The 12,267-nt window shown below is 38.5% G+C and overlaps 1 protein-coding gene across 34 annotated transcripts in view; it reads right to left on the bottom strand.

The window, feature by feature from the left end:
* Window positions 1-12,267, bottom strand: part of rap1gap2a (RAP1 GTPase activating protein 2a) — a 113,291-nt gene that overhangs the window by 21,284 nt on the left and 79,740 nt on the right. For 15 of the 34 annotated variants that reach the window (XM_083547915.1, XM_083547945.1, XM_083547916.1 and 12 more), the window contains one exon: window positions 4,139-4,174. In XM_083547915.1, the coding sequence (XP_083404041.1) occupies window positions 4,139-4,174 (36 nt within the window). Of the gene's footprint in view, window positions 1-4,138; window positions 4,175-6,679; window positions 6,992-8,673; window positions 8,900-9,421; window positions 9,845-12,267 lie in introns of those variants that run through there. The other 19 variants (XM_083547922.1, XM_083547932.1, XM_083547934.1 and 16 more) reach the window with 15 other exon arrangements.

The following is a 12,267-nucleotide window of genomic DNA, read 5'->3' as shown; positions in this document are numbered from 1 at the left end:
AGTCTCCATCAATAAATATGTTTTAATACTAGTTTATTAGGAAAAAGAAGAACGCCATCGGTCTAAAACTTTTGTTTTAATTCAGGAAAAATGGAATTTTAGAACTTCTGGAAGATGAAGGGGCTTTAGACGTGGAGCTAATACTGCTAAAGACACATATGTTCAAGCATTAGAACATCAGCACCAGAACAGAGAAAAGTCTGGAAGCACATCTTCCTTGTACCCTTGCAGGATGGAGGGAGCATGGCGTAGATAAGTGAGCTAAGTGTGGTTCTGGTCTTTGTAGGCAAGCATTAGAGTTTTAAATCTGATTTAGCAGCTACAGAATTGGTAAAGAACCTAGGGAGGCTGAACTGAAATATCTAAAGAACTGAAATATCTCCATCCAAGGCTTCCTTCCAAGCTCTATCTGAAACTTCTCCATAAAACTCTTCTCTCACAGTAATGCATTTAACTCCTCAAACGAGTCACTTTGAACGAAGCTTTACTTGATACACAAAAGCCATTGAAGGTGGAGATTAAATACAGAAGTGTGTGTGTGTCTGTGTGTGTGTTCAGGGCTGGAAGTAGGCCTGTAGACTGTGCAGGCCAGTAGATATCCAGCAGCGAGAGGGTTGGGGAGCCACGGCTCAGGGGATAATGGGGAATAATCGTGGGAGTCATCGTCATAAGTGCATCTTCCAATACAGCTTGTACAAAGCAGGTTAAATTCCGTCTGAGGCCATGGTGTTACAGGACAGGAGTCTGGCCCACATTCTGTGCAGTTTATGGAATGAATACAAGCTTTCGTACAATTTATTTTAAAAAACCCAAACGAGGATTTTTAGTTTCAGATAATTACCTTGTATCAATGGTGAAGAAGTTTTCCTATGGTTCAATGCAGGTTTTTTACATTTACTACTAAATGAGTTTATTAGAGGGACAGCACATGTAGGACGTTTTGGAGACAAGGTGAGGGAGGTGAGATTGAGATGGTTTGGACATGTGCAGAGGAGGGACATGGGGTATATCAGTAGGAGAATGCTGAGGATGGAGACACCAGGAAGGAGGAAAAGAGGAAGACCAAGGAGGAGGTTTATGGATGTGGTGAGGGAAGACATGCAGGTGGTTGGTGTGAAAAAGGCAGATGTAGAGGACAGGGGGGTGTGGAGATGGATGATCCGCTGTGGCGCCCCCTAATGGGAGCAGCCGAAAGAAGAAGGAGAAGACTAACACAACATTTGTCTGTAAAATGCTGTTTGTCTATACTTTGATATTTTATCAGATTCTTTGTACCTACGATATCAGACAGTAGCCAGAACACCGTGTGCAATAATTAAATTGCAATAAAAATCATAATATATAATAGACATAATAATATTAATAAGTTACATGTGCAATAACCTTTATAACTGTACGATTTCTTTTCCTGCCACCTGTTTCACTGCTGCTACACATTTCAATCAGTATATTTCAATAAGATTGGAAATTAATTGCTTATTTTTTTTTACTTAATTGTACTTAAAACTTTACTTTATTTTACCGTGAGCAACTGCAACCCAATTTCCTCATGAGATGAATAAAGAATTCTGATTCTGACTATCGAGGTGCCATTTCTTTTTAAAACCCCTATTTTTGTTTGTTTGTTTACAGCAGAGGAAAAAGGAAATGGTATTTTTTTTGGATACCTTTTAAACTTAATTACTTCGAGATTAATTCTGAGGCAGGAGGCTTCTTATCAATATTACTTCAATCTATTTTACATCAAATCATCAAGTCCAATTGAAATTCATTATAATTCCTGTTTCTTAGTGTGACGCTGAGCCTTGTGGGAAATAAAGGTGCTTTACACTTGTAACGTACTTTACAGCACAGTAAAATTATTCGCTTGATTTATGAAGAGCGCAGAGTCAGCAATGATACAGCGCCCCTGGAGCACAGAGGGTTAAGGGCCTTGCTCAGGGGCCCCAAAAGTGGCAGCTTGGCGATACCGGGGCTTGAACACTCAACCTTCCGGTCAGTAACTCAAAGCACTTAAAGGGGTCATGAGAAAAAAAATATAGAAAAATAGATTGAGGAAACTGGAAAAAGAGGGGGGTGGTAGCTTAGTTGTTAAGACATTAGATTCTGATACAAATGTCAAAGTCAAATCTAAGGACCACCAAGCTGCCACTCCTGGGCCCTTGAGCAAGGCCCTTAACAATCAACTGCTGAGTTGTTGGTCTTTAAGGTAAGAGTGTCTGCCAAATGCAATATATATACTATATATAACTGTATTGCAGGATATAAGTGGGCCTTATTATATAGTATATTTTCTTTATTATTTATTAAAATTCATAATAAATTTTTGGCATAGTGAAAATTCGTATAGCGGTTTTAACGATCCGCATTGTCCCAAAGCAGCTGTACAGAAGCAAATAGATTATGAATGACTTTCATCATAAATTAGTCCCTGTAAGTTGATCCAGAATAAACAAGCCAGTGGGAAAAGTGCCAAGGAAAAACTCCAGAAGACTTCATGAGAAACCTTCAGAGAAACCCAACTTAAAAGGAAACCCATCCTCATCTGGGTCACACTCAAAACACCTTAACGGTACCAACAAATTAGTCGCATAGCAATACTCGCTTTGACTGTATTTATGTCGGTTTCACTTGCAAGTACACCACATGGACCAAAGCATGTGGACACCTGACCAGATGATTGCTATGTGCTTCTTTTTGAACATCCCATTCCACATTTAATCTCCATTCGCTGTTATAATAAGCTTCATTCATTTTTGGAGATGTGTGAGATTTCATTCAGCCACAAGGGTGTTAGTAAAGTCAGGTACTGATGTAAGTGAGATTGGAGGGTTGGAGCTCTACAGCAGGAGATCTTCCACTCCAACCAATGCAAAGCATATCTTCATGGAGTTGGTTTAAGTCTCCTAGTTCAAGTGAATGAAGAATTTCATGTCTGATACAATTGTGTACTTCAACAGTTTGGAGAAGAACCACATATGGTTGGAAGTCAGGTGTCCCAAACTTTTGTGCATATAGTATACATCATATGTAAGTACGAGAGAAGACCCTTACTCAATCCTCCCGCATATTAAAATGGACATTACATTTACAGCACTTGGTGGTGCCAAGACCATCAACCAGTGCAACGTTCTGACCACTGAGTCACCACTTCCCTAGACACCCACTGTTATGTTCACATCTAAGTGTAAACATCTGTGTTTCTAAATGCAATCCATGAATCATTTAGAAAGATACTCAGAAAAAAAAAAATCCCCTATATTCACAAGAAGAACCTCCAATGTCTGATCAAACTCCTTCAAGATAATATCTGTGTTGCAGACACCTAAAATCACAGCACATTAAACCCATTAAAACCTGGTTTATGTCTCGTCATCGCATCTGACATGCTTCTGAGAACGGCACGAGATCAACTCTTGAAAGCCTGGATTCTTTTTTCTTTTCTTTCATATATCAGACAATCTTTCAACCCGCCTTCCTCTGGACTGTAGGACCTTCAGAAAAACATGCACCAGCTATAAAATTAACTGTGTGGCTGCAATCTTTCAGAGAAAGAGTCCTTCCAGCATTTAGTTTCAAAGCCCTCGGGCTGTTCGATCTTGAGATGTTTGCTTTTGAGAACACGCATCCGAGTCGATACGTTCATCAGATGGTACACAGGACAAGATATCAAGACGGGTTGATTTCGTCTCCGAAAGGAGTGTTCTGCATATCGATCTGGTGTTCCTTTACTCCTGGCTAACATGCCCTTTTCTACCCTGCCCCCCTCTGGAGTACACACACTTGGTGTCGGGTCAATGAGTCATTCTTGTTCACGAGCTAAAAACCCCAGATTTCTTTTTTTTTTAAAACACATAACACGAACTAACCAGCCACCGCTGGGAAAAGCGCTAGACGGATCGATGGAGCTTTGAAGGGGCCTCGCGCTCTCAGGCTTTCTGTGTGCTCATTCAATCAGCGTGGTATGGATAGGCTCCCTGCCGCTCGCTCGGATGGAGAAAGCACTCGAGACGTTCACTCGAGGACCTGAATTGGTCGCCTCCTTCACAGGCTTCGTATACGCACTTCTTCAGCTAAAAGCAGCTTTATAATGTCACGCATTAGCCGAATTAACTTGAAGAAATGAACGCAAGCTCACCTGCATCCTCTCCAGCATGTCGAAGAACTCAGCAGACTGAAAGCAGGAAAACAAAACAAAACAAAGAAGCATTAGAATATGCAAAACATACACAAATTTCACTTCCTGTTAACGCTTGCGCCTTCGACGTACAGATTCGGGAATGAGAAAGAATCCTGTGTGTGGGGGGGTGCTGGTGTATTTGTTGCTCTTTATCTAATAGGGATGTATACTCTATATACGATACATTAAAGACACATATGTAGGAGCTACCGATGCGATACGATTCACCCCTATTACCATGAGATCCGATTTCGATTGGATTCAACACAACATGATTCGATGGAAAAAATATGGTGCTCTGCAATTCAATATGTTACTGATAGCTCACTTTTATTTCTTCCATTCAGACAGACAGTAAATCATCAATTTACTTAAAGAAAAAAAGATCAAACAAAACCAGATGTTCTTTTCCAGTTCTGTCTCCAGGAAGTTACAGCTCTACCTCTGCCATGTTAATCCGTATTCTATATGACTCTCAGGACACGCCTCGGTCCGATGCACACTTTTTAAAATCGTCGATCACGCCGTTAACTTTCATGCCGAATGCTGAATCGAATGTGTCATGGTTATTCGAAAAATTATGTACATGAAGGATTGTCGGAGAATCAGCATCTGTATGAAATCGAGCCCTTGCTCAAACTGTGACTCAAACCTAATTATTTCAGGATCATGCAGAAAAGCTATTATTGCCATCTCTTTTCAATAGTTTTTGAGCAAACCATTACCATGCGGTGTTTTCTCGTGACCCTGGACTGTCTACATACACAAATTGCTGAGGTTGTAACATGAATTCCAAGGGCTTACAAGAATAAGGTGACAAATCGAGGTCTGAAAGACCATATAGAAAGTAGCAGGTACTTCCATGTAACACATTCTAGATCCACCACTATATTGACGTGACTCTCACAGCTCTCAGATCCGTTGCTATCATCACATCATTCTAAACACTATACACTAGTGATGGGAAGATCGGATCATTTCAGTGAATCAGTTACACGTCTACATACACCAACTTTGACTACAGTTCCAATAATTATGTATATAATTTAGATTTATATATGTATATACCTGCATAGCGTATATGGGAGTCACTTGATAAAAGGAACGAACGACTCTGACTGGAAGAGTCGGGAGATGAACTACTCGATTCTGTTTCCTGTACATGACCTACGGAGATTTTGAAAATGAACGAATCACTTTTTGAGACGCACTCTTCTTCCCCAACACACACACTATTAAACTGCTTCTATTGTGAAGTAATTGTTAACCATATGAGCAACCAGAGGATTAACAGAGTGATTCTGGACTTTCTTCCACCTTTGGTTCCTTCATGTGTTAATTCTAAGTTACTTGTGAAGATGATTGGGATCTTTTAAAGATCTATTAAGAACAGACCTACTTTTAAAAATATAGTATTCCAAAACCCCTACCAGACCATAAATCATAGATGAGGAATACTTTCTAGACTCGTACCACCACAAAGGTCCATGCCATATCACAATGTGTTGGATACATAAGACTAAACTATGACATTAGTGTTCATTTATTTTTCAATCAACAGTTGATTCTGGATCATAAATTTGCTCCTATTATGAAGTGATTCTAGCACCTAAACACTCCAAGTGTTCTCTCCTATAGTGACGTGTTTCCGAAGCCCTACCACATCATAGATCTTCATAACATGAAAAAGTCTTGGACTCCATACCACTAAAGCAGATGTGACCGTGTCTTCAGTGAAATAGCAGTGTTTAACTTTAAGCAAATTCTGGGCATCTCGTTGCACAGACAACCAACATCCATCTGCTGATTTGAGTCATGCCCTAATTAAAGTAGAAAAACCTTCCGCCAGCTTCATAGCACACTGACTAGCAACTTGCAGCCATGAGAACTTGTGCTTCTTTGACCTCATAGTTCATACATAAAGATCTGATTATGGACTCGTACCACCAGCTTCACCTGGACACCTACCGAAGCATAAATCTCCAGTTTTTTATAATGATCCTGAACCTTATAGCACTAAGTCGATCCATCTAATAAAGTGATTCTAGACTAATACCACACTAATAGATATAAGAATTGATTCTGGACCACTCCATACTGTAGATTTGCCCGATTATTGCACAACACTGATCCCTACAAACATCTAACTTTGTTAGGAAGTGATCTATTTAACCAATTTAAACAATCATGGACCCCCTGTAAAGGATTAGTGATCGCCCACATATATCTCCTCCTGCCACTTACAACCAGGATGCTCCACCATCTTCTTTAAATTTTTGGAAAATTCTTCCAAATAATGCATTGATATCTTTTGCACTCCCCAGACAGATGAACTATTTTTCTTTCCCCGCATTGTATTGTATAAGCATTTAAAATTTATTTTAGCTAATAAACAATTTGCATTTTGCCAAAATGACTGGGTAACAACTGAACAGTAGTGATGCCAAGCTGAATAGAATAAATTCATGCAAAACCATAAGAAATCCCAATCTATCTTACCATGAAGAAAACTCCTAACCTGGTCCAACCCTCACAAGATCATCATCATCGCAGAAACGTTCTCAAAGATGTCCATACCAACATTAAAAAAAAACCCAGCCGGTGTCAGGGTCCAGGAGGGACGCGAAGAGGGAAAAATGCCACCTGGTTAATGATTAATTCCCTCCAGGTTACAATGTCAACAAATAAAGACCAGCAAAACACCAACAGCCGCCCGAATGACCTTAGAGATTTCATCTATTTACCGTAACTCAGAGAATCGGGATAAAAACACGACTTTGACACTCGTCACGCCGGACCCGATGTCAAAAACACGAGAAACTATAGCATTAGTGTTACGTGGAGATCTACATGCAGAATCTCTTTATCTCCTGGTACACCCTGTGGACTTGGCAGCTGCTCCACAGCTGATTAGCGACACTTACACACCGAGAGACTTACGGCAGCGACGCTTCAAAACACACAACATGCTTCAGTTGCTATGCATACAAATATACCAGAATGGAACTGGATAGAGCGTAATTAGGTTTGCGTTATATAATACTACAGCACTAGACTAGGAAAGTAGAATAAAACATTTTTTTTTTTAAAGAATGACATTTATGGTGAATGTCTGCTGCTACAGGCATCAATTTAAAGTACAATTGTTACTGTGTTCACACATTTAAAAGCAGCATGGTCCAGTTTTACTGACGCAGATCTCACACATTTATTAATGATGCACTGAAATACAAAAGAATTATTGAAATCCCAAAAAAAAAAAAAATCCAAAAAAACTTCCATAATAAACAATTCAGGGCACAAAGAACCAAAAATACATGATTTCCAAAAATACCCAAAAATCTGGATCAAGTGCTATGTTAGTATGGTGTAACCAAAACTGGCAAAAAACTAACAGAAAATATGAAACCAGTTTTTGGTCCAATTCTTCAATCAGGTTTCAACAGAATTCTGAACGAACACTTTATGGAATGTAAATGCAGTTATTTGGTGACGCAGTAACTAAAGGAAGAACATTTACGCCACTTAATTGCTGATATATTTAATTTAATACAATTTACTCTCTAAATCCAAATTTCATAATTGTATACTTTATAACTTCATACTTTATAATACTATAATCTAACGCCATATTCTATAACTACATCATTTATAACTCTATAACTATGCTCTATAACGTCATACTCTATAAATTAATTCGCTGTAACTCTATAAAACTCTATAGCCTACAACTCTATACTCTATAATGCCATAATCTTCAACGATATACTCTATAACTCCATACTTTTATAATCTATAAATCCATACACTAACTCCATAATTCCATAATCCTTAAATATATATCTTATAATTCTATACTCTCTAACTTACTCTAACATACTCCATACTGCAAACCTCCATAACTCCATACTGCAAACCTCCATAACCCCAAACCTCCAACACTCCAACACTCCAACACTCCATAAATCTATACTCCAAAGTTCAATACTCCAAACCTCCATAACTCCAACACTCCATAAATCTATACTCCAAACCTCCATAACTCCATAAATCTATACTCCAAAGTTCAATACCCCAGACCTCCATAACTCCAACACTCCATAAATCTATACTCCAAACCTCTATAACTCCATAAATCTATACTCCAAAGTTAAATACCCCAAACCTCCATAACTCCAACACTCCATAAATCTATACTCCAAACCTCCATAACTCCATAAATCTATACTCCAAAGTTCAATACCCCAGACCTCCATAACTCCAACACTCCAAAAATCTATACTCCAAACCTCCATAACTTTAAACCTCCATAAATCTATACTCCAAAGGTTCAATACCAAAAACCTCCATAACTCCAACACTCTATAAATCTATACTCTAAACCTCCATAACTCCAAACCTTCATCACTCCAAACATCTATAACTCCATATCTCCAAAGCTTCATAACTCCAAAGTTACAAACTCCATAACTCTATACTCCACAAATCCATACCTCCATAAATCTTTAACTGGAATTTCTTTGCCACACAGTCAGACTTTTAAAAAGCTCCCAAGTAAAGTAATAAAACATTTCCGCCTCCAGGATTTAAGAGAAAGTTACCGGAGCCGTACTAAGAGTGTCTGTAGGTCATGTCTAGGCTTGAAGACGTGGAGCGTTTATTTACACTGCCTGTATTTACACCGTCTTCAAGCGTGGGCAGAGTTCTACTGCGGTAAATAGCCATAAGGAACAAACATGCACGGGCACACACACACACACACACACACACACACACACACACACACACACACACACACACACACACATTACAAGGAACTGCCTCCCACATGATGGAGGCTGAGAGTGGGTTAAGTTTGTCTTTTGCCTTGTGGTGTATTGTATAACGCAGTCAGTCGTGAAGCCGCCGTTTCTGCACCATGACAACGCTGGGATCGGTGAATGCTTACGATGCTGCTGATCCAGTGTAATGAATTCTGCTGAAACAACATCTCTGGCGTTCTGTTCGCTCGTGTACAGGAGAGTTCTTTTCCTCTAACGCGTAATTAAAGCTATAAATAAGCCAATTCATTAGAGATGTCTTTGGGATTCAACTTCACCTTCCCAGCTACTTATTTACTACAAACAGTTCTGTCTACACCACTAAACCACATCACATGAAGTTTATCTTTTGGTTACACACACACACACACACACACACACACACACACACACACACACACACACACACACACACACACACACGAATATATACACCATCTTTGTCTGTCATGTTGAAGATTACAGATTTTGTCATACCTTTCTGTCCGAGTCGACCATGCACTGTTCATCAGCGTGTGCGCGCACACACACACACACACACCCCCCCCTCAGGAACACACTACAGGGTGCGCCTGGTAATCCTCTGACACACCATGCCTCAAACTGGTCCTACCAGTCTGCGTCTGGAGATATTTGCTCTCACTTCCTTTCTCCTCTGTTTTTTCTCATGCAACGCATTTCACAAACGTGTTCCTCAGCTTTACAGTGCAAATGCTGGCACGCTGGAGACCTTATCAGCTCCACACACACCCTCCTTTTCCTCTTTCACAGCCAAGGTTTCAAGTTCAGAGTGGTCACCAAATAGTGAGTGTGTGTGTGGATCATCAACAATAACCTTGGTGTGTGTGTGTGTGTGTGTGTGTGTGTGTGTGTGTGTGTGTGTGTGTGTACTTGTTTGGGTGGTTGAGCACAATTCTTGTGACACCTAATGTTCCTCTTTTCTACTCGTATATGCACTTAGCAATATATATATATAGAGAGAGAGAGAGAGAGAGAGAGAGAGAGAGAGAGAGAGAGAGAGAGAGCGAGAGAGAGAGAGATGTTTATATTAATGTGTGTGTGTGTCTGTGTGTGTGTGTGTGTGTGTGTGTGTGTGTGTGTGTAAGTGAAGGAAGTGGAGGTTTATATACACTATAACTACACTCAAAAGATTAGATTAAAAAGATTATACACAGAATTAGACACTGCATTAGATTAGACTCTGTGTTAGACATTGCACTTGTTTGGGCATTTGATTGGATTAAACACTGTATTCGACATTGCACTTGATTAGGCACTGTGTTGGGTTAAACACTGCATTAGATTGGACACTGCATGAGACACTATTAAATTAAACATTGCATTACATTAGACACTGCATTAGACATTTTTTCTGTAAAGCTGCTTTGAGACAATGTCTGTTGTGAAAAGCGCTATACAAATAAACTTGACTTGACTTGACTGCATTCGTCATAGCACTTGATTAGATGCCATTAGACACTATTAGAATACACACTGTAATAGACATTGTATTAGATTAGACACTGTATTAAACATTGCATTAAATTAGACACTATATTTGACAATGTATTTGATTGGACATTGTATTAGACATTGTAATTGATTGGACACTATTAGACAATATATAAGCAACACTATTAGGTTAAATACTGCATTAGATTTGTTAAATTGTACTTGATTGGACACTATTAGAGACACATTAGATTATAAACTGAGAAAACACTGTTTACTCTAATGCAGCATCTAATATTGTGTTTTATCTAATGCAGTGTCTAATGTAAAGCTGTTTCAAAGCCAAAATTGTCTAATGCAGTGTCTAATCAAATGCAATGTCTCATACAGTGTCTAATATCAAAATGTCTAATTAAGTGCCATGTCTAATGCGGTGTCTAATCTAACACATTGCCTTATTCTATTGCAGTGTCTCATTAAGTGTATTGTCTAATACAGTGTCTAATCCATTGCAGTGTTCGATCTAATACTCTGTATAAGACATTGCACTTGATTAGACATTGTATTAAACACTATATTTGACACAATATATTCTATTTAACACTGCATTAGATTAGACACTATTAGACATTGAATTTGATCAGACACCATATTAGATAAGACACTGCATTAGATTAGACACTGTATTAGACAATGCACTTGATTAAACACCATATTAAATTAGACACTGTATACGAAATTGCATTTGATTAGACACTATTAGATACTATATTAGATTATGTTCATGAAGACTATTAGATTATGTGATGCGCGTGTGTGTGTGTGTGTGTGTGTGTGTGTGTGTGTGTGTGTGTGTGTGTGTGTGTGTGTGTGTGTGTGTGTAAAGATGCACGAAATGGATGAATCAGCAGAACTATGTCAGTATAAAGATTCATGTACAGTAGGTACATTAATACAATGTATATTTTATTGATTGTTATTCAATGTTACAGGTTTTACAACACATTTGTCATTTTCATACCGTTAGAAATTAATAGGATTATTATATCTTTAGAAATTTGTCTTATCAAACCACTGACATGTTTTACCACATTGTACGGAGATAAGACGATTTTTGTGAAAAGCGTTTCCGTCTAGCCGCCCTGCCCTGTCTCCAAGAAGTAACGATATGAGATTGTTGTCACGTGCAGTGTAATCAGTCAGATATCGTCGAATATTCCTGACACTCCTTGTTCTAATATTACTGTAGGGCTGCTGACAGCATTTCTGGTGAGGTTTTGAAGCACGTTGTAGTCTTGCTGATGTCACTGTGATGCTTCATTTTCTCTCTTTGTTTATGGTTTTTACACAAATGCGTGGTACATTTAATGTGTAGGAAATTATTTTATACACCTCTTCTGGTTGTTTTATATACTCGATACTTTACAGCTCTACACTCTATAACTTTATGTACTATAACTATTTACTAATTATGAAAACAAATCAACAACTTTAGATTAGACTTCAGGTTTGACATTATTATTTAGGATTAAAATCACTGCTGTAACCAGACCCAGTGAACAGGCATGAAAAAAATTACAGGCCACACTATATTACACATTATCAGACTCCACACTGTATTAGACACTGCATTAGATTAGACACTGCATGAGACTAGACACTGTGTTAGGCACTGCATTAGATTAGACACTGTATTAGACTAGACACTATATTGGATTAAAAACTATTAGATTAGACACTGTATTAGACTAGACACTATATTGGTTTAAAAACGATTAGATTAGACACTTTATTAGACTAGACACTATATTGGAT

Source organism: Silurus aristotelis (assembly GCF_946808225.1).
Source record: "Silurus aristotelis genome assembly, chromosome: 8".
Lineage (NCBI taxonomy): Eukaryota > Metazoa > Chordata > Actinopteri > Siluriformes > Siluridae > Silurus > Silurus aristotelis.
Note: the sequence above shows the minus strand (reverse complement) of the source record. Positions and strands in the feature narration are given on the sequence as shown.